Source organism: Hypanus sabinus, chromosome 1, assembly GCF_030144855.1.
Source record: "Hypanus sabinus isolate sHypSab1 chromosome 1, sHypSab1.hap1, whole genome shotgun sequence".
NCBI classification, from domain to species: domain Eukaryota; kingdom Metazoa; phylum Chordata; class Chondrichthyes; order Myliobatiformes; family Dasyatidae; genus Hypanus; species Hypanus sabinus.
Window position 1 is genome coordinate 126,917,427 of NC_082706.1, and position 24,352 is coordinate 126,941,778.

General features: G+C 40.1%; 1 protein-coding gene across 1 annotated transcript; it reads left to right on the top strand.

The window, feature by feature from the left end:
• Window positions 1-8,823: 8,823 nt before the first annotated feature.
• LOC132379068 (leucine-rich repeat-containing protein 30-like) lies at window positions 8,824-9,723 on the top strand. The gene has a single exon (XM_059946638.1). The coding sequence runs from the start codon at window positions 8,824-8,826 to the stop codon at window positions 9,721-9,723; it is 900 nt and encodes a 299-aa protein (XP_059802621.1).
• The last annotated feature ends 14,629 nt before the right edge of the window (window positions 9,724-24,352 follow it).

Here is a 24,352-nt window from a genome sequence, read left to right on the forward strand (position 1 = left end):
AGTACAAACAGTGCAGATGAACGCTTATGTATCTTGACCTTCACCGCAAGGTCGTTCTTCTTCTGATCCATTCTGAGGGAGGTAGAAACTGATAATAAGATATTATTTCTTGCTCATAATAAGTACAAACATATTAAAGGAAACCCTTATGGATGCAGGCGATAGTTTCCCACATACATGGGAGAGTAATGTTGCTAAAAAAAAAAAAAAAAATTCGGATATCCAAGGTGCAACTGTTCCTTTGTGAATTCAAACTAGGAGGAACTATCTCACAATGGAAATCAAGAAGAGCATGTGACATCTCTCAGCATACACTTGATGGAATTCAGAATGATGAGGGAAGATCTCATTGAATCCAACTTACTTACGTCAGTCCATCACCCCTACTGGGACATAGGCTGCTCACCAGAGTACCCCATCGTAGGCCATCCCTTCAAGCTGTCTCCAGGTGTAGCCCAATGAAGATCTCTCCTCTCCCAGGAATGAGGTCTCTGGAGCTTCTGTCTGTGAATCTGTAGCACTGGGTTTTTAGATGGGATAGGTTGCTAGCCCCTTGTTCAACATTAAAAGCTACCAAATATCAAAAAGTCTGGATGGAGTGGATGGCGGGTGAATGTTTCCATCGGTAGGAGTCCAGGATCCATTAGTAGGAGCTTCAGCATAAAGGAATATCACTTTAAAACTGAGAGGAGGAGGAATTTCTTCTGCCAGAGGGTGGTGAAATTGGAACTTACTGCCACAGAGGGCTGCAGAAGCCAAATCCCCAGGTTTTTTTTAAAGTGGAGATGAATAGATTCTTGATTGGTCAGGGGGTTAAGAGTTACAGAGAGAAAGCTAGAGAATGGGGCTGAAATTGTGGAGAAGACTTCATGAGCTGAATGGCTTCATTCCACTTCTGTATTTTATGGTCTAAGAAGGTGGCCAAATGTCCTGATGAATTTAGCAGTCAGCAACATATTGGAAGGCACTGATCTGCTGCACCTTCCCAGCAAGAATAAGGTGTGTGATACTGAAGCAACATTTAACACAACTAAAGTTCAACTTATTTTATCAGTGACCTTGATGGCATTCCCAACTTGATTCAAACAGCAATATTGTTATTAAACAGCACAATTGATTCTTTGACATACTGTGAGCAATACAAGGTAGTCATTTGAAAAACAACTCTCTGATGATTATATTAAAGAGAATTATGTAATTTTTATTATATTGTGAAAAGCTTGCTTCTTGACTTTAGTCCTGTGAGGTTAAAGTTATGGTTGTAGCATTCACTTCTAAAGTGAAGGTGTGCTTAATCTATGGCTTATCCCATTGTAGGACCTTTAACACAAAAATATTGGAAGACATTAGTTTGAAAGAGTAAAATAAGTTACCTGACATCCCCACATTTAGTCAATATTTAATCAACATTATGTTTGTAATTATGGGAACTTGCTTTAGATTTAAGTGCTGAGTCAGATTAAAAAGATTAAGGTGTTGAGACCACGGGCAAAGGATGAACCAGTGCTCAGTTCACTCTTCAGTGAGGATTCACTTGCCTCCGCTCTGAACTGACTCTGCATCTGTGGCCTGTAGCCATCAGGCTCCTGTGTCAATGGACTCCGTGGTTATGGGCTCACTTTCGGGGTCTCTGTGGCTCATTATCTGTATACTATTTGTTTCCTTTTGTTATTGTTTGCATGATTTGTTCTTTTTTGCACATTGGACGTTTGATGGTTTTTGTGTTGTGGGTTTTGTTTTTTATGGATTCTATTGTGTTTCTTTGTTTTGAGACTGCCTGCAAGTAAATGAATCTCAAGGTTGGATGTGGTACACATACTTTGATAATGAATGTACTTTGAACTTTATTCAACAGCTGCTAGATTGGTAATTGATAATTGGTTTATTTTTGTCATGTACCAGGATACATGAAAAACTTTGTATGATTCCAGAAAGATCATTCCAAGCACAAATTTCCTGAGGTAATTTTTTTTTTGTGTGTGCCATACTCTGCCAGAGCCTCGGCGACAACTCTTTTTTTGTCTTGGAGAAAAGATTCTGTGAATGGTCCCCTACGTCCTTCTCACAGCGCAGTGTTTATTTTTTACGAGGCCGAGTTGTGAGCTCGACACTCAACCCGGCACAGATGGAAAGCGTGTCCGGGAGTGGCCCGACTGGATTCGAACTCGGGAACCTTTGCTCCGGAGTCCGGCGCTGAAGTCACTGCCACCTGCCGGCTGAGGTAATATAAAAGGTTTTTAAAAAAAACAATAACAATGCAGAATATATTGCTAAATCTACCGAGAAAGAGAAGAGCAGGTAGGCAATAAAGACTTGATCTTTATTGTACAAAAGGGTAAATCTAGAAACTGTTATAATAGCAGGATAAAAGCCAACCGTGGTGTCTGGTTTCCTCCATTGCAACAGTGACAAAACTAAAATCAATATTAATTAATTTTAGTCTGCATTGAGATTACCGAGAGATGCAAAAAGTCTATCGTATTTTTTGTTGTTCTTCTGGGCCATTTATTGAGAACCCAGATCTACTGACCAAATGTAGACATTGCACTTCAAGAAGGGCACAGCAGATAACTGAAATAGGGACAAAGATGGTGAACTTCAGTTATAAAGAAGGACTGAAGAAACTGGGAGTATTTCCCTTAGACAGTGAGTGGGTCAGCCACCAAATGACGCAAATTTCTTTTGAATTTTGAAAACTCCACAGACAGCATAAGGAAATTATATTTTTGGAGTGGTAAATTATTCTCATTTTAATTACACTGTGTGAAAGTGCAATAGAAGTAGTAACTTCAAAAGGAACTGGATAAACACTTAAAAGCAAAGAAAATTACCAGACTGTAGGAAAAACAGCAAGAGGGTGCACCTAATTGAAGAGTTAATGTTATTTGTTTTGATGGTGGAATGTGGTTGGTGCTCCTGCATCATAATTGTAGGACTTGAGTTCGATCCTTGGGCAGAGCCGAGGTAGAACTTGCTTGTACGCGCTGTGAAGTTCTGCTAGATGCCCAATGTTATGCTGAGGGGATAATTGGGTACCCTGTAATATAGATAAGCACAAAAGATCAAATGGACGTGAGAGAGAATAAGATGCAGGCCTACAGGAAAAGCAATTGAGCTGCAATTGAATGGATTGCTTTGTTTGCCTGCTTTTTAACTTCCAAGTGTTTATCCAGTTCCCTGTTGAAGTTACTGCTTCTGCAACACTTTCATGCTGTGCGATTACAATTAGAACAAATTACTACTCCTCAAAGACTGGCTTGCAGGTCAGCCTTGGACAAGGTGTAGCACCTGTTTAGACCCTGATCAGGGTCACATGAAACCAGGGAGCAGGTAGTAGATGGTTGTATGAGCAGCTGGTGCATATCTCAAGTACTGGTTATGTGACCACTGAAGCTAGGCAGACAATCTCTGAAGGGTATTGATAATGACTGGGGTCACCCATCTTGCAAACACACTGCAATGGCAAATCACTTCTGTAGAAAAATTTGTCACGAACAATCATGGTTCAGGATAGAGAAAAGAATAAGAACAGCAGCGGAAGGGGGTCTTGCCCACAGTCAATGATCCGATTAAAGACAGATGGAAGAGTATGATCACTCACATCACATGACACAGCACATAATGATAATCATGATTACTCTGCAAATAGTATTTCCTCATTTTTATGGAATTTTTGCAATAGATTTAATGAGCCGAATAGTTTCTTTCTATGCTGTAAGTAGTAGAAAGAACAAAAAGGCAGGACATTATGTAAATTGAATGCTGGTTATGATTTAACACCCATCCATAAAATCTCTTAAGTTTCCTTCTGCTCTTAGAAATCCACTGTCAGCTTCTCCAATCCCCCTTTAGTGGCTGAAATTCTCCAACTTGGACTGTTACAGTGCCTTGATGTCCTCCTGTAGTAAAAATAGTTGGTGTGTATTTGCAGTCAGCAACTAAGATGGCAAATTTAATGTTTAATTATAGTAAGGAGGGTGGGTTACAAAAGTATGGTTTTACTGTAACTGTGAAGCCAAATCTCATTTATGCTATCAGTTCAACAAAAATTGAATTATTTAAATTGTATAGGAAACATAACCTCTTTCCAAAAATGTACTGCATTCAAAAATCAAAAGCAAATCAAACCTTTTCCTGAAAAATTATGGTAACTGCTCAAGTTGGATCAGTTACTGATGGAATGAAAGAGAATGTTGCATTTATATAGCATGATTTATACCAATTTCAGGACACTACAAAATGCTTCACAAGAAATTAAGCATGTGTAATGAGATTAGTTTTAGTCTGATTTTAGGGAAGATATAACTGCTTTGGAGGGACTGTGGAGAAGATTCACCAGATCGGTTCTGGGTAAGACAGGTTTATCTCTTGAGGAAAGATTAAGAACTTTGGGTCCTTATTCTCTGGAGTTTAGAAGGAAAAGTGGTGATCTTACTGAAACACATTACATTTCCTTTGGTGAAGGAATTTAGAATCAAGGACATAGTCTCAGGATAAGGGGTTGCACATTTAAAAACAAGGCAAGGAGATTTTTTTTTTCCCTTCAGAGACTGTGAATCTGCATTTCATATCTCGGAGCTATGGATGCTTCATTAAGAATTTTCAAAGCCGAATTCCAGATTTTTAGACTTTAGGAGAGCCAAGAGTTATGGAGAAAAGAACTCTTGCTGAAATCAGTTCAACTGCAATTGTACTGAATGGTGGGACAGGTTTGAGATGTGTATGGCCTACTTTATATACAATGACAGAAGCTGGTTTGTCTCATCCAAAGCTGTTTCTTCACTGATTCTAGATTATGTTTTATGCTCTATCTTTAATACAGTAAAATATTAAAGTGTTTTAAAAGAGGAATAGGGAATCACAGGGCAGGTAAACTCGGATATTGTGGCACATCTGTTGGAACTTAGTTTGGATGTCACGAATTTGGATTTTTTCTGTGACATCCCAGGTAGGGCAAAATAACAGGTGTAACACTATCAACAGTTATCAAAGACAGCTGAGACTGGAGGTGATTGTTTGGCTAAAGAAATTAAAACACGGATCAATTATCAATCACTCACATTTGATTCATTTTTTTGGTATCATTACAGCCTCATGTCTCGAGGTTTATTATTCCCTTGTACACTGCGTAAATGAGATAATATTTTAAAGTGCTATTAAATTTAAAGAAACAATAACTAAAATGTGTAATCTAGTTGTAAAATTAGAGAAGCATAACTGCTACACAGTGATTAACAGGCATATTTTATTAATAATTTATCATGCTCTGCTTATGAGCCCTAGGCTAGATTTAATTGTTCCTAATACAGCACATTTTTTTTATGGAACTACCATGAGATCATAGATTTTTGTGTTCAAGTCAAATAACCAAATATATCTAATGATATCTTTCAGATAAGCCAGTATCAGGACATAACAGAAATATGAAATTAACATAATAAAACACTTAGCAACTGTGGAAGAGGAAGATATTTGTGTATCAGGGAACTTGCTTTTCTTACATTAATATCGTGACTGCACCCTTCATTCCAGGGTCCTTTATCACTGACAAATTTAGACAGACAGATAGATGGATAGATACTTAATTGATCTCAAAGGAAATTACAGTGTCACAGCATTACAAGTGTGCAGATATACAAATATTAGAAGAAAGAAAGAATTTTTAAAAAAAGTGACCTCAAACATTCTAACGAGGGGGTCATCACTTCCCTGGCTATAGGTTGACTCATTATAAAGTCTAATGGCTGAGGGTAAGAGTGACCTTATATATTGCTCTTTGGAGCAGCACAGCTGTTTTCATCTATTACTAAAGGTGCTCTTCTATTCAGTCAAGGTGGCATTCAGAAGTTGAGAGACATTTTCCAGAATTGCCAGCATTTTCCACTGGGTCTTTTGTTCTACCACAGCCTCCAGAGTGTCCAGTTTGATTCTTATAATAGAGCCAGCCTTTCTAATCAGTTTATTGAGCCTGTTATTGTCATGATTTGCTAACAACTCAATTATCCCTGATGAATTGTGACATTAAGTGTCCACTGATTAGTCTACAACAGACCCACATTCTGAACTAATTAACAATCAGGATGGCAAAATACATGAAAATAAGAAACGGGAATAGTATGTGTCACGACCCCTTGAGCCTGCTTCACTGTTTTGGTGGGAACATGGCTAATCTGACCATAGCCCCAGTCCTGCATTCCTGTCTGCCCCCACCATAATATTTCAAATATTGATCTAAATTTGTCTTAATTATCACCTGTTACAGCTGAAGAAGTCATCCTTGGTCACTTTTTATAATAAGGGTCCCATATGAGTCTGAATATTTGCTTTATCCAAGATACCTGGAGCAGAGGTAGAATATTACCATGGTTGATATTTGTAAGGGTAAACCGGCAACATCAAGAGCCATTAAATTGTGTTATATTATCTCATGGGGTTGCCTCTGTGTCAAAAACTCCTGAACTCATTCTTCATATGTACTATATCTGATAATGGGTTCAGGAATGATAGACATACGGACAAATCCTATCCACTACGTTAAATGCGTTAATAACCCACAATCTCCATTCGATGGGAACATATCAAGTGTTACGAATGTGCCACAACTCTCAGGGGCCAAAGGCTACAAAGTCGCCCCCTCCTTTTCGAGAATCGCAAGATCGCTATTAATTCGGGTCTGGGACCCAGGAAATGAGAGAGAATCCACAAGGTTTGGAATGTGTCCTGGCCTCAGTGAAACAAAGCCACTGATAATGGCCATTGTCTCTTGGAGATGGAATTGTGTATTGAGTACTGTACTATTCATTGAAGCCCCTCAGGGGATGACCAGAGTGGGCTGGTTGAGGGATTGCATCATCCCAAACTGATTGACATCTGAGACCTCGTGAGTAAGGATGAAAGAGGGTCTGGGGAACAACCCCTTTAGACGCACCAGGAGAAACGCTGGAAGTCCCATGACAGCATTTGATAGCCAAAGCCGGTGGGGCCTGTGTGCGTTGCCTGGGTTGGCGGGCTCACCACAGAAGAACGGCTTAGCTAAAGGAGAGGCCACAAGTGAATGGCCACACCAACGGGACTCCCAACGGAACGAAATCATAAAGGTTGGAAAACCCGTAGTGGTAACTGTTCTCCCCCTCCCCCTCCCCCTCCCCCTCCCCCTCCCCCTCCCCCTCCCCCTCCCCCTCCCCCTCCCCCTCCCCCTCCCCCTCCCCCTCCCCCTCCCCCTCCCCCTCCCAAAAGATGGCAGCTTGTGGAACTGTAGTGAACTGTACATTTCCATCGGACAATTCATTATCCCCTAGACAATGATAGAGCTTATTTCTTATTGATTATTATTATACCCGCACTTTTAGGTTTAGTATTGACGACGTATATTATATGTATATTTGCATTGATATTATTTTTGTGTATTTTTATCAATAAATACTGTTAAAATAGTATCATCAGACTTCAACGGACCTCTCCATTTTTGCTGGTAAGTGACCCAGTTACAGGGTTCGTAACACAAGTAAAAAGGAGTGTGGCAGATACCAGCAGTACAGTGATATATGATGGCAGCTCACAGATTCACTACTCCTTACTTAGACTGGATCATCTAATTCAGCTTTTAAGTTTAATTGTCCTTCAATCATACATGAATATACAGCCAAACAAAACAGTATTTCTCTGGGGCCAAGGTACAGGTCACAACACCAACACAGTACAAGACACATATAGCACATATAATTATAATTGCAGTAAGCATAAAGTGAACTATATAAACATAATTAACCCAGGTCCCTGAGTGTCATATCCTGTAGATTGATGATGCAGGATGTATTTGGCAAGAACAAGCCACAGCGGTCCAATCATCATGCTCTATTGTAGTTGCAGGCGATCGATAACCACTCAAAAACATTGAGAAATTCTCACCCATTATCAAAATGGAATAGAACTGAACAAGAACACACAGCGTGCTCGGATAATGTTCATATACATGCACATCCGTTCCCATTTCCTATTATCCTAACTTAGCTCTCATGACAGATCAAAGGATAGGCTTGGAGTCCTGGAAGCTGGTAATTAAGTTCCTGATGTTGACTCCTGGGGTTAAAGTGTCTGAGGCTCTAATTCTGCCTCAGAGAGGGCAGAGGTTCAGTTCATATTCTCTCATTCTGCATTAGTCAATGGGTTGATAGAGGATGGCTGTCAGTGCCACAGGTTAAAAAGCATGTGGGAACCATCACTAAAGATGGTACTCACTCTCCCCACACCTTCAAAGTGAGCTGGTCAGTGTGAAAATGCAGATATTAGCAATAGTCACATTCCTATCTCTCCTCATTTGTCTCAGCTCTTCCAAGTGTACTCTGTGGTGAAGTTAAAATGAAGTCTTGGGCACTTTAGAGGTTCCTAAAAGATTTAAGATGTGAATCATAACACTGATTGCTAGGATTACAATGAATCTTACTATCACTCCAAGGCAATTTCAAAACTACTTATTCCTTGCAATATAGCAATAAAAATGTGATGAGCAGGTTCATCTACAGAAGTTATCCCATCTGAAACATTCTCTTATGAGTGCAGCACTTTAGTCCACTTCTTTCCTTTCCTGTTGTTCCCTGTTCTTATTGGCTTATACTGAAATTACATTGAAGTACAGTGTCAAATAAATCGAAATCCAATGTTCAATATAACTTGTATTGTACAACTGTTGACTTCTTAAATAGCCCTATCAAACTTTGCTTACTTCAGACAAGCACGTATTGTCTTGAATTTTGTCAATTTTAATTTTATAGGTCACCAGTACGTGACACTGGAAGAAAAAAAGTAACAACCTTCAAAGTAAAGATGGGAGCTTGTGTGTCGAGGAAGACTTCCAAAGAAGAACTAAGGAAAACAATAAAAAGGAAAAGGGTAATAGCTTTAGAAGGAAAGGAGACACTTTTAACTGCTGAACTGAGGAATCAACTGAAGACTGTTTATGGCCAAAACTCTCTGAGATTAGCAATGATGAAAATGACAGAAGTCCCAAATATTATTTGGCAAGTAACTGAAATAGAGAAACTAAACATGTCACACAATTTCCTGTTCAGCATTAGCCCTGGTATTGAGAAGCTTCAGAATTTAGTCATATTGAATTTATTGAGGAATCAGTTAACTGCCCTGCCGAAGGAAATCGGAATGCTGAGAAAGCTGAAGGTTTTATTTGCTGACCAGAATTGTCTCAAGGAAGTCCCACCCGAATTGGGCCAGTGCAAGAAATTGCAAGTACTGAGTCTCTCCCACAACATGATCTCATCTCTCCCTGAGAACTTGGAAGAGCTAAAGAAACTGGATAAGCTCAATTTAAGCAACAATCGATTTGTCCAATTACCCATGTGCATCTACGGGATGAGAAGTTTAACTTTCCTAAACATAGGCTGCAACAAGATTGAAAGTATTTCTGAAAGCGTTGGCCAACTGGAAAGCCTGAGGATATTTATTGCTGAAGGAAACAGGCTTCGATTTCTGCCTAAATCTGTCTGTATGATGCAGCCCCTTAAACTGCTCAATGTGAACTATAATGACATTGAAAATCTTCCCACAAATCTTCCCATGTTGACAGAGTTGGAAAGGATAGCCTGCCATTCACTAGATACAGGGCTTCATGTCAAATGCAACCCATTATCCAAGCCACTGCCAGATCTTGTAAATGAGGGTATTGAATCTCTATTTGAGTATTTAAAGCCCAAATGGGGCAACGAATGACAAACTTATCACTAAACACCTGGAGAAATTGAGTGCACCTTTCAAAATAGGCTTTTTGGCTGTGAAATTAGTTGATGTACTCAGATTGCCTGATTTTAAGTCATAATGCACTGTATCTGCACCTTGAAGAGAATGAGTTTGCAAAGGCATGTCTTAGAAAACTGAATTTATTTTTTAAAGCCATTCAAAGACAGTAAATTCTAATTTTTTTTACAATTTTACATTGTTTGAAGGTTTGTGTGATTTAGACAGGTTTGCAGAGTGTTTTCTGGAAGTAAATTATGAATTGAAATATATTAGTTAATATTTGATACCAATTTCATTGCGGGTCCTGAGATTTCTCAAGTTATCAAGTGAAACACAGGTCATGCAGAAGGCAAGCCATGGAAAGTACCATGACTTGCAGGCTCTCACCCCCACCCTACTCTGGCCTTCACCAATAATCATTCAGAAAATATGTAACAGACAACTCAAATATTTCTTCTACTCAAAGCAAACACATTTAATTATTTTGTACATTTGCTTAATATGTTTTGTGCACTTAGCTAAACACTTGCTCAAGAACATATTTGGGCCTTTCCTTCTTTCCATGTGTTTAACAGGTTATGAGATCAAGATGCTCCTTGCCTGGAAACTTTTCTTAGTCACATATCAATGATAGCTTTAAAAGTGCTCATGGTCAAGATGTGACACAAGCAGCTATTAATAAACTCAATCTAATTAGTTAGTAACACACACAAAATGCAAGTGGAACGCAGCAGGCCAGGCAGCATCTATAGGAAGAAGTTCAGTCGACATTTTGGGCTGAGACCCTTCGTCAGGACTAACTGAGAAAAGAGATATCTCCTCTTTCAGTTAGTCCTGATGAAGGGTCTTGGCCCGAAACATCGACTGTACTTCTTATAGATGCTGCCTGGCCTGCTGCGTTCCACCAGCATTTTGTGTGTGTTGCTTGAATTTCCAACATCTGCAGATTTCCTCGTGTTTGCCTAATTAGTGTCAGCAATGAAAGTCAAATTTCTCCCCCACCACCCCATAATTAGGAACAATGTAACTTAAGACCTTGAAAATTGATCAGAGAAATATAGAATGGATTTGGAAAGGACAGGTCAAGACTGGTGAACTTATAAATTGTATTGAACACTAAAATAGCATGCAGGAAAATGTTATTTGGTCAGAAGGCAACAGTATAGTCTTTCACTTGTGGAAATTAAAGCTTTTAGAATTAAAGTGAAATTAGTAATCTTATTTGAAACTGGCTGAGAGTCAAAAGACAGAAAATAGGACAAAAGACAGAAATTGCTTACTCAACATTAGCAAAACCAAAGAGTTGATGACCGACTACGGAAGGGCGAAGCAAGAGACATTTGAGTCAGTCATCGTTAGGGAAATAGTGGCCGAGAGGGTCAGTAGCTTTAAGTTCCGTGACATTAATATATCAGTGGATTTGCCCTGGAACAATCACATATGTGTCATTGCAAAGAAGTCATGACAGCATCCCCACTTTCTTAGAAGTTTGCTGGTCACCAAAAACTGAGACAAACTTCTATAGATGCACAATGGAAAGTATTCTAACTCATTTCATCATTTCCTGTTATGAAAAAGAACAATGCCCAGGAATGGAAAAGGCTAAAGAAAGTGGTGCACACAACTAATCTATCACAGAATAGAACCCCTCCCCATCATTAAGTATATTTACACAGAGCAGTGACACACTAAAGCAGCATCTATCATCAAAGACTCCCACCATCCAAGCCATGCCCTCTTCTTACTACGATCATTGGGCAGGAGGTACAGAGCCTTAGGTCTGACATTGCCACGTTCAGGAACAGTTATTACTCCACAGCCATCAAGATCATGAACCGGCATGGATAACTTGTTTCACCACGACTGTGAACTGACTCTCTGACCTTACAGACTCACTTTCCAGGACTCACACTCTCAGTATTATTTTTATTTGCACAGTTTGTCTTTTGCGCATTGGTTGATTGTCAGTTTATGTACGGTCTTTTTGTAAAAATCAATTGTACTTCTTTCTCCCTGTAAATGACTTCAAGAAAATAAACCTCAAGGCAATATATGGTGACATACACGTACTTTGTTAATAAATTTACTTTGAACTTTGAAATGGGAAAATGGGAAGATATTGTATTTGGGAGGACGTGACCAGTAATGGCCACAGGAATCTGCATTAGACCAATGATAAATGGCATTTATTAACCAAATAGATGGTTCAACAGAGAATCAAAATGGTGATGACCCATTGATAGGTAGTCCTGTGTAAATAACTACTATTAAATGAAAGTTAGAAGCAAAGGGACTAGAGGGAATGAGCTTCGACCATTAAAATGTCAAGGAGAGGCAAGAAAAATAATCAAAATGAAATGCTGGTCTTCAGGTACAAGTCTTACAGTGCAAATCACAGTATGACAGAATAGTTATGAGTTGAAAAGAGGCCATATTTTTTAGTCTGCACTAGGTCTGGGAAAGAGCAATTAAGCTACTTCCATTGTCCCCCCCCCCCTTTCCCCATTTCCACATAGATGTTTTCCTCTCAGATGAATATCCATCTCCTTTATGAAAGTTATTTTTACTTGAGCCTCCAACACAACCCCTGGGGTATCCACCAATGGCAAAATATTGTTTTCCTCAAGCACTTATCAGTTATGTATAAGCTTTACTTAGAGTATGATCTTCTGGTAAGATGACAGAGCATTCAGGCATAGTGGCCTCTTGGGGGCCAACCTAAAGTGTTTTTGTCTTTTTAAAATGTCTTTTTATGATCGTAGGACAATGTTGGACAGCAAGAACCTCAGGTACTGCAGGTCTACCCCATCAGTGAGCTGCTCCTTGACAGAGGACCTGGACTTGGTGTGGACTGTGTTGTTGCTGGTATTGATAGGTGAAGCAGGTGTGCAATCTAACAGCAAGTAATTATCTTGGATGTTTCTCTTGTGATTCCAGGACCCTGTTGCACATTAATAATGTAAAATGCTGCAAGTCTATTTCCTCACTTATTGGTAAGACAGATGGCAGGGTAGATGTGTGCCCTTGGTTGTAGCAAGGACTAGGCCTCAAGCTGTGGGCTTGGCTGTTGTAGCATTCTAGGAGAGGAGACGATGAAGGTGGTGTTGCATAACATCCATGGTGGGTTTAAGGGCTGGCCCCTTCAGTTGGTGCAGCTCTCCAGTGTTTGATCGGTGCAACGACAAGCTGGATTGACTGCTGAGAGCTGCTTGTTCTTGTCGTTAACACCAATGCATCATCAATTTACAAAACATGCTCTCAGGGACTTGGGCTACATATACCTTTGTGTGTGATTATATGTTTATTACTCTCATAATTGTATGCGCCTTGTGCTGTGTATGACTGTTGGCACTGTGTCTTTCTCCTTGGCCCCGGAAGAATACTGTTTTGTTTGGCTATTCAAAGCTATCAATGTATACTTGAATGATAATTAAATGTGAACTTGAGTAGTTTTGGGAACCACAGTTTGAGGATAGATTGTTCCTGCAGGGAATAGAAAATTTGTAAGTGTAATGGCAGATTTACAAGGATTATACTAAAGGAACCAAGCTTCCACTAGGATTGAAATCCTTGGATTTTGGAATGTACACAGAGTTATAATATGCCACTGTTTTCATTAAGAGGAACAGAGAGCGTAGATAGACAGAAACTACATCCAGTTGCCACTTTATCGGGCACATCTACGCACCTGCTTGTTAATGCAAATGTCAATTCAGCCAATCATAAGAACATAAGAAATAGGGGCAGGAGAGGACATCTGGTCCGTCAAGCCTGCTCCGCCATTCAACCGCCATGGACTTATCTCCACCTACCTACCTTTTCCCCATAACCCATAATTCCCCTACTATGCAAAAATTTATCCAACCTTCTCTTAAGTATATTTATTGAGGTAGCCACACTGCTTCATTGAGCAGAGAATTCCACAGATTCATCACTCTCAGGGAAAATCAGTTCCTCCTCATCTCCGTCCTAAATCTACTTCCCTAAATCTTGAGGCTATGTCCACTAGTTCCAGTCTGACCTACCAGTGAAAACAACTTTCCTGCCTCTATCTTATCTATCCTTTTCATAATTTTTCTATAAGATCTCTTGTCATTCTTCTGAATTCCAGACAGTACCATTCCAGGCGACTCAATCTCTCCTCTTAGTCTAATCCCCTCATCTCTGGAATTGACCTGCAGAACCTCCTCTGCACTGCCTCCAAAGTCAGTATATCCTTCCTCAAGTAAGGAGACCAGAACTGCACACAGTACTCCAGGTGCAGCCTCACCAGTACCCTGGACAGTTGCAGCATGACCTCCCTGCTCTTAAATTCAATCCCTCTAGCAATGAAGGCCAACATTCCATTTGCCTTCTTGACAGCCTGCTGCACCGACAAACCAACCTTTTGTGAGTCATGCACAAGCATCCCTAAGTCCCTCTGTACATCAGTATTCTGCAATTTTTTATCATTTAAATAATAATCTGTTCTTTCATTTCTCCATCCAAAGTGGATGACCTCACATTTACCAACATTGTACTCCATCTTCCAGACCCTTGCCCACTCACTTAACCTATCTAAATCTCTCCGTATCTTCTGCACAATTTGTTTTCCTACTCAATTTAGTATCATTAGCGAGCTTCCAGATTATTAATGTATATCATGAACAGTTGCATGCCACCAGCGGCATATGCTCACCACTGATTGCCAACCAGAGTAACGCCTGTGTATCCCAACTCTTTGCTTTCTATTAATTAACCAATCCTCTATCCATGCTAATACATCACCCATAACTCAATGCATCCTTACCTGATGGATAAGTCTTTTACATGGCACTTTATTGAACGCCTTCTGGAAATCCAAGTAATTAATGCCCATCAGTTCTCCTCTATCCACTACATTTGTCATATCCTCAAAGAACTCCAGTAAATTTGTCAAACAGGATCTGCCTTTGCTGAATCTATGCTGTATCTGCTTGATGGATCCATTTCTTTCTAGATGCCTCACTATTTCTTATTTTAATGACAGCTTCAAGCATTTTCCCTACTACAGATGTTAAACTAACTGGCCTATAGTTACCTGCCTTTTGCCTACATCCTTTTTTGAACAGTGGCGTGATTTTCACTGACTTCCAATTCACCGGGACCTGCTCGGAGTCCAGAGAATCTTGGTAAATTATCACCAAAACCTTTACTATAACTTCTGCCATTTCTTTCAGTACTCTGGAATGCATTCCATCAAGACCAGGGGACGTGTCTATCTTCAGGCCAACAAGTTTGCTCAGCACAACCTCTTTAGTGTTACCTATTGTATCAAGGTCCTCACCTCCCATCGGATCCATTAACATCTCTTTTTGGCATGTTAAACATGTCCTCCACCGTGAAGTCCAACAAATAGTTATTCAAAGCCTAGGCTATTTCCTCATTACCCAATATCAATTCCCCCTTGTTCTCCAAGGGACCTACATTCAGTTTAACCACCCTTTTTCTGCTTTATATAATTATAAAAATTTTTAACATCCGTTTTTATATTTTGTGCTAGTTTATTCTCATAATCTAGCCTCTCTTTCTTTATTGTTCACTTCGTGGTTCTTTGTTGCTTTTTAAAGCTTTCCCAGTCTTCCAGTTTCCCTCTACTCTTGGCAACTTTGTCTGCACAAGCTTTTGGTTTGATGCCTTTTTTTATTTCCTTAGTTATCCAAGGCTGGCTCTCCCCACCCTTGTCATCCTCATTTTTAACTGGAATATACTTTTGTTAATCACCGCGAAAAATCTCTTTGAAAGTCTCCCATTGTTCCTCAACTGTCCCACCGTATAGCCTGTCTTCTCAGTCTACGTGAGCCAAATTTTCCCTCATCCCATTGTAGTCTCTATTGTTTAGGCATAATACACTGGTTTTAAACTGAACTATTGCACCCTTCATTTGTCTGAACAATTCAATCATACTGTGATCACTCTTTCCAAGAGGATCCCTAACTACAAGATCGTTAATCTTACCTGTCTCATTGCACAGGACCAGGTCTAAGATTGTATGTTCCCTTGCAGGTTCAGTAACATTCAAAATTAGTGTGGCAGCAACTCAATGCATAAAAGCATGCAGACGGGGTCAAGTGATTCAGTTGTTAATCAGAATGGGGAAGAAACGTGATCTAAGTGACTTCGACTGAGGAATGATTGTTGGTGCCAGATGGGTGGGTTGAGTATCTGAGAAAATGCTGAGATTTTCACGCACGACAGTTGCTAGAGTTTACAGAAAATGGTGGAAAAATCAAAAATTATCCAGTAATCGGCAGATGTGTGGGTGAAGATGTCTTGTTAACGAGAGAGGTCAGCAGAAAGTGTCCATACTGGTTCACTTTTCTGGTCAAATGGTGGTGCATTCCATCGCAGCAGTTTCTGTGGGGTCAACCTCAAGTGTTGTTGTCCTTTTTAAAGTGTTTTTTTACAACCACAAAACCCTACTGACCACCTACTCCATCAGTGAGTTGCTCTGAAGGAGCTGGACTTGGTGTGGATCACGCTGCTGCCTGCATCAGAGAGGCGTCGTTGGAATTGGTGTGCAAAGGCCGTGTGCAGTCTACCAGTGAGTGATCAACTTAGTTGCTTTTCTTGTGATCACAAGACCCTTTTGGATGTTGTTAGTGTGGAATGTTGCAGGTCTGATTCAGAGATTTATTGGCGTTTGGCAGGGGAGCAGCTTGGCCTCGGTTATAGCGATGACGATCCCTCAAGCCGCACTGTTGCCCGTTTTCTGCCACCCAGGAGATGGGCGTCAGAGTCTGTGTGCTTCACTGGAGGCAGTGTGTTGTGGCAGCCAAACTGGTGTTTGTGCTGCCCCCTTGTGGTTGCTTGGCCATATTGTGTTTGACTGCAGCTATCTCAACATTCGTGGACTCAAGGTCTCAGACTATATATTTTTTATGTGACTGTATCTTACTGATATCTTGTATGTGCTTGCTTTCTTATTTGTGCGATATGTGCTTTGTGCTTTGTGTGGCTGTGGGTACGTATGTTGCACCTTGGCCCCAGACTAAAGCTGTTTCGTTGGGCTGTATTCATGGGTATTCATGTATGACTGAATAACAATTCAACTTGAACTATGAACTAAGCAGATAGGAAGGTAACAGTAACTCAAATGACCGCGGTTACATCAGTGGTGTGCGGAAGGGCATCTCTGATGTACAACACATCAAACCTGGAAGTGGATGGGCTACAGCAGCAAAATACAATAAACCTACATTCAATAGACACTGAAAGTACTTCCACTGGTTTGGAATTCTAAAACTGTGGAATATAATCTGAAAATTAGAGCCATGTCTTTTAGGAGAAAACAGAAAACACTTCAAGATCCATGGGTGGTAGAACTTCGGACATCTCTTTTGCAAACTGGTATAATTAATTTTCATTTGAATCTTCATCAAAAAAAATAAGTTTGAAAGGAAATGTTGAAAGGACCTGTCATTTGGAGGGATATTACTTGTCATCCATGAGCTCACTGAATGGCAGAATGAACTTCCACTCTTTCCACGGTGGAAATACCAAGTTCTAGATGGTAAGCAGTAGGTTGATGATAAGGGGAGAAGTTAAAAAGTGATACGTAACTCTATTTCACAATAGCAGTGTTTAATAGGCATTCAAACAGGCACATGAACAGGCACGGTAGAGGGGGATAGAGATCATCTATGGCAGATGGGATTAGTTAAAATTGGCATCATAGTGCAGATATGATGGGCTGAATTTTCATGACCTCTCAGGATCTCCTACATTTTAATCAAGTGCCCACTTGCTCTTCTCAACTCCAGTGATGTCTAACCTTTCTACATAATTTCTACCAATTGGAGATAATAATCCAGTAACTGTTTCCATTGTACTATAATGCTGGCCAAATACAGAGACCAATATACTACACAGTTTTCAAGATGAGGACTCATTGATTTTCATTCTGTATCGTGGAATTATAAACTGCCTCCTCTTGTACTCAGTGCCCTTTAGATTTCTCCATTACTTACCGTACCTGAATGCTAGTCTCATTCTCTTAAATTGTGGAAAGCTTCAGGGCTTTAAGTCTTTTCCTTTTGCCAGAATAGTCAGTCAAAATTCAATGTAATATTTATTATCAGAGCACATACATATCACTATATACAACCCTAAGATTCTTTTTCTGCTGGGATACTTAACAAATCTATAGGACAGTAACTGTGAACTATAAACAAACTATGTATACAAGATATAAATACGCGTTTGTTAATAGCAATAAATAACGAGAATGAAATAACGATATAATAGATTCCTTAAATGAGTGCAGTTATCCCCTTTTGTTCAACAGCCTGATGCTTGAGGGGGAGGAACTGTTCCTGAACCCAGTGGTGTGAGTCCCGAGGTTCCTGTACATTCTATCTGATAGCAGCAGTGAGAAAGGAGCATGACTTGGTGGTGAGGATCTTTGATGAGGGATGGTACTTTTCTACAGCAATGTTTCACATAAATATGTTCAATGGTTGGGAGGATTTTACCCCTGATGTACTGGGATGAATCCACTACCTTTTGTAGGATTTTCCACTCAAAGGCATTGGTGTTCCCATACCAGGCTGTAATGCAGCCACTCTGCATACTTTTCACTGCACATGTATAGAAGTTTCTCAAGGTCTTTGATGACATGCTAATCCGCTGCAGACTCCCAAAGAAGTAGAGGCGCTGTTGTGCTTTCTTCACAATAATATTTATATGATGGGTGAAGAACATCCCCTCTGAGATAGTGACACTCAGGAATATAAAGTTACTGACCCTCTCCACCTCTGATCCTCCAATGATTTCTAGCTCATGGACCACTGTTTTCCCTCTCCTGGTCTACAATCAGTTCCTTGATCTTATTGACACACTGAGTGAGAGGTTGTTGTTATTACACCACTAAGCTAAGCTTTCAATCTCCCTCCTGCATGCCGATTTATTACCCATTTTGATACAGCCCACAACAGTGGTGTCATCAGGAAACTTTAATATGGTGTTGGAGCAGTGAGGAGAGCAGGCAGCTATATCAAAAGGAGTATATTTAAGAGGAAAACGGGTAGAAATTCCTGCAGCCTGTTGAGTCGTTGATGTACACCAGCACAATCTTTGCCTCAGCATACATTAAAAAAACAAATTTGATGGCTTTCTGAACTACATTCACTACTTATTTTTCTGTCTTTTAACTTTGGAGCACCATTACACCCAAAAGTCTTCAATTTGAGTTCCTGATGATAGAGGAACATAGAACTTTTTTTGCTCCTTTATCTCTTTTAGACATCGATGGCACATAATTACACAGCTGCCAAGCAGCAATGATACTTCACTCAAGTTCCCATTATTCATATGTGAGAGCTGACAGCAAATTCTGTAAAAGTATATCACATCTTTCCTTACCAGCAGTTAAAAGATTACAATGATCAAGGAGTATAAAATCTCTGCCCCCTGAAGAGGGCAGTTGTAATTCCACTCGCTCAGTGAGACAGTTTGAACTAACAACCATGATGTCCATTTTAACAACCTCACTAAAAGGGAAACCATCTGGGTCAGCAGCAGAAACCTTTTTAAAAGTGTCAAGTGCATTGTGTAATGGAGATGGCTCTTACTGAGGGAAGCAATATTGGAAGTATTACGTTCTGTAACTATAATACATAAAAATAATTCAAAGAAAACATGGAGCTGGGAATAACATGTGTATAAGCAACACACACAAAACGCTAGGGGAACTCAACAGGCTAGGGGAACTCAATGGAAAAGAATAAACTGTTGACATTTTGGGTCAAGACCCTTCTTGAGGATGCACAATGTAATTACACACTTCCATAGATGCTGCCTGTCCTCTTTAGTACCTCCACCATTTTGAGTATGTGCTTTGATTTCCAGGATCTGCAGATTTTTTTTTGTGTCTGAATAACATGTGTACTCTAGTTTTGCTTTTATTTTAAGCAAGACATGGATGCATAGTGTGGTGGCGTGATGATGGATGACATTCATGTACTTATACATAACCAAAATGAATTATTTAAACAAGAAAGAATGTTTAATCAAACAATTTATTTAAAATATTACTCAAATATTAAATACACAACACTCCTTCCTGCTTAGCTATAAACTCCAATTCAGTATAGAAAGTATTTTATGCGTACCTATATAGTTTTTGAGCCTACCAGGGTATCAGCTATACTGGATTGGGGGTTATAAAATGAATCAGAGGTGGTTACGGAACTTAAGGTAAAAGAATCCTTAGGAGGCAGTGATCACAATATGATTGAGTTCAACTTGAAATTTGATAGGGAGAAAGTAAAGTCTGACCTGGTAGTATTTCAATGGAGTAAAGGAAATTACAGTGGCATGAGAAGGGAGTAAATTTGAAGGAGATGCTGGCAGGGATGACAGCAAAACAGTAATAGTAATAGTGAGAGTTTCTGGGAAAAATGAGGAATGTGCAGGATAGATGTATTCTAAAAACAAAGAAATACTCAAATAGTACAACCATGGCTGATAAGGGAAGTCAAAGCTAAGGTGAAAGCAAAAGAGAGGGCATACAACAAAGCAAAAATTAGTGGGAAGACAGAGGATTGGAAAGATTATAAAAGCTACAGAGTGCAACTAAAAGGATCATTAGGAGGGAAAAAATAAAACATGAAAGAATTCTAGCAAACATTATTAAGGTGGATAGAAAAAGCTTTTTCAAGTATACAAAAAATTAAAGAGAGTTGAGAGTGCATATAGGGCTGCTAGGAAATTAGGTCAGAGAATTAATAACAGGGGACAAGGAGATGGCAGATGAATTAAATGAGTATTTTGTATCAGTCTTCACTGTGGGATGGTGTGAGGGAAGAGAAGGGAGTGCAGTTACTATTACAAGGCTGCTCAAAAAGCTCAGGCATGTGCCAGAGGACTGGAAAATTGCAAATGTCATTCCACTCTTTAAGGAAGGCAACAGAAAGGAAATTATAGACCAGTTAGCCTGACCTCAGTGGTTGGGAAGATATTGGAGTCAATTGTTAAGGATGAGCTTATGGAGTACCTGGTGACACAGGATGAGATAGGACAAAGTCAGCATGGTTTCCTTAAGGGAAAATCTTGCCTGACAAAACAGTTGGAATTCTTTGAGGAGATTACAAGTAGGATAGATAAACAATATGTAGTAGATGTTGCATATTTGGACTTTCTGAAGGCCTTTGACAAGTTGTCACACATGAGGCAGCTTACCAAGTTAAGAACCCATGGTATTACAGGAAAGTTATTGGCATGGTTAGAGCATTGGCTGATTGGTGGGAATAAAAGGATCCTTTTCTGGTTGGCTGCTGGTGAATAGTGGCATTCCATAGGGATCGGTGTTGGGACTGCTTCTTTTTATGTATAGTATATCATTGACTTAGATGATGGAATAGATAGCTTTATTACCAAGTTTCCAGATGATACAAAGATTGGTGGAGGGGCAGGTAGTGTTGAGGAAACAGGATACAGAAGGACTTGGACAGGTTAGGAGAATGGGCAAGAAAGTGGCAAATGAAACACAATGTTGGAAAATGCATGGTCGTGCACTTCGGTAGAAGAAATAAATGTGCAGACAATTTATTAAGTGGAGAAAAAATCCAAAAATGTGAGATGTAAAGGGACTTGGGAGTTCTTGCACAGAATGCTCTAAAGGTTAACTTGCAAGTATAGTTGGTGGTGAAGAAGACAAATGCCATCTTAGAATTCATTTCAAGAGGTCTAGAATACAAGAGCAGGGATGTGATGCTGATACCTTATAAGGCACTAGAGAAAAAAAAAACGTGCTGGCTTGGAGAAGATTCAAAGAAGGTTCACAAGGATGATTCCAGGAATGAAACGGTTATCATACAAGGAATGTTTGATAGCTCTGGGGCTGTACTCACTGGAATTTAGAAGAATGAACTGGGATCTCATTGAAACCTTTTGTATGTTGAAAGGCCGAGACAGAGTGGATGTGGAAAGGATGTTTCCCATGGTGGGGGAGTCCAGGACAAGAGGGCACAGCATCAGGATAGTGGGCTGTCCATTTAAAACAGAGTTGTGGATCAATTTCTTTAGCTAGAGGGTGGTGAATTTGTGGAATTTATTATCACAGGCAGACGTGGAGGCTAGGTTGTTGGGTGTGTTTAAGGCAGAGCTTGATAGGTTCTTGATTGGACATGGCAACAACAGTTACGGGGAGAAGGTCAGGGAATGGGTCTGTGGAGGGAAAAAAGGATTCGCCATGATTGAATGGTGGAACAGACTCTGAGCCAAATGGCCTAAGTCTGCTCCTACAGCTTCTGGTTTTATGGTCTCTCAATCCCTTTCTTGGTCATGCTTCCTTTCCTTTCGCTTTGTTCTCTTCTGATCCCTATCCTTTGTCATCATCACAATCAAGCTCTTGTTCCTGCTCTTTTCCTTTCTCGCGTTCCTCTCTTTCACACCTTTCTCATGTTCCTTCTCTTTCTTCTCTTCCTTTCAACTACTTTTTCTCACCTTCCTTTATCTTCTAGTTATTTGTGTGTACTTCTGAGTTTGCTAATTTCTCAAAATTAGGTCTCGTGTATCGTCGTCTAGTCCTGTAGCATTTATGTCATCATTCTCTTTTCTTTTTTCTTCTTTCTTGTGCAGTGAAACCTTGCAGTGTGTTACACTAGGATGTGCATCTTGATCTTGGGATGGTGCATTTAGTTCACTAGAGTATTCTTTCAGTGGTACTCAGATGTGGTGGTTTTGTCAAACTCATCTTCTCCTGAACCTAAACATCTAATGATTAAGTGCCTTCCATTCTATTGACCAAAGGAGTTCTCATCCATTTTCCTCACCAGAGTTTACATACGACCAGCAGCTGAATATAATCAAGCACTTGAGATACTGCATGATGTAGTACCAAACAAGAACCAGTCCATCCCAACACATTTCAAATCATAGTTGCCGACTTCAACCAGTCTTGTTTGAAGAAATCCCTGCCCAATTACCATCTGCGTATAACACAGCACCAGAGGTCCCAACACACTAGACCACTGCTATACTAAGATGTGGAATGCCCTAACCACATATTGGAAAATCAGACACTTGGCTGTCCTTCTCCTACCTGCATAAAGAGCAAGGCTCCAGAGATTGAGACAAAAAAGAGATGGTCATGGGAGGAGAGGAGTGGCTACAGTATTACTTCGAGTCAGTGGACTGGGCCACCTTCACGGACTCATCTGTGGATCTGACTGAATACATCATGCTTGTCATGGACTTTATAAAAACTGTCGTAGACGAGTGTGTCTCCACAAAATCATTCAGAGCCTTCCCCAACCAGAAGCCCTGAATGAACCATGAGATTCAAAGTCTGCTGAGGGTCAGATGAAGTCTGCCAATCAAAAAAGTTACAAGAAGTCTAGGTGTGATCTCCAGAAAGCCATCTCACAGGTGAAAACACAATTCCGGACTAAACTTGAATCAATGAAGGGTGCTCACCAGTTATGGCAGGGCTTGAATGCTATTGCCTCTTACAAAGTAAAATCAAGCAACATGGGTGACATCTGGGCTTCACTCCCAGATGAGCTCAATGCCTCCTATGTTCACTTTGACTGTCAAAACATGGAGGAACCATCACAAACTCCCTCCTCCCCCGAGGATCATATGATTTCAGTCTCTGAAGCTGACATGTGAGCATCCTTCCGGAAGGTGAACCTATGAAAAGCATTCGGCCCAGACGGGGAACCTGGCCAAAGACCTGTGCTAATCAACTAGCTGGAATGTTCACTGAGATCTTTAACTACTTGCTTCAACAGTCTGAGGTATTTTCTTGTTTCAAGTACACTTCACTTATACCAGTGCCTAAGAAGAGTGTGGTCCAGTAGCGCTGACATCCACTGTTGAGAGGCTGGTGATGAAACATATCACTTCTACCTCAGAAGACTAAATTTTCTTTTGGATCTGGAGGACTGGATAATTGCAAATGTCACTCCACTCCTTAAAGAAGGGAGGAAGGCAAAAGAATGGAAATTATAGGCCAGTTAGCCTAACCTCAGTGGTTGGGAGTGTTGGAATCCATTATTAAGGATGAGGTTTTGGGGTACCTGGAGACTAATGATAAAATAAGTCAAAGTCAGCATGGTTTCTGTAAAGGGAAATCTTGCCTGACAAATCTGTTGGAGTTCCTCAAGGAAGTAACAAGCAAGGTGGACAAAGGAGAGGCAGTGGATGTCATTTACTTGGATTTTCAGAAGGCATTTGATAAGGTGCCACACATGAAGCTGCTTAACAAGATAAAATTCTGTGGTGTTACTGGAAAGATGCTGGCATGGATAGTGGAATGGCTGACAGGCAGGAGGCAGAGAGTGAAAATAAAAGAAGCCTTTTCTGGTTGGCTGCCAGGGATTAGTGGCGTTCCTCAGCGGCTGTCATTGGGACCGCTATTTTTCACAATGTTTGACAATGATTTGGATAATTGAATTGATGGCTTTGTGGAAAGGTTTGTGGAAGATATGAAGATAGGTGGAGGGGCAGGTAGCGCTGAGGAAACAATGTGATTGCAGAAGTACTTAGACAAATTGAAAGATAGGCAAAAAAAATGGCAGATGGAATACATTGTTGTGAAATGTATAATAATACATTTTGGTAAAAGAAACAAAATGCA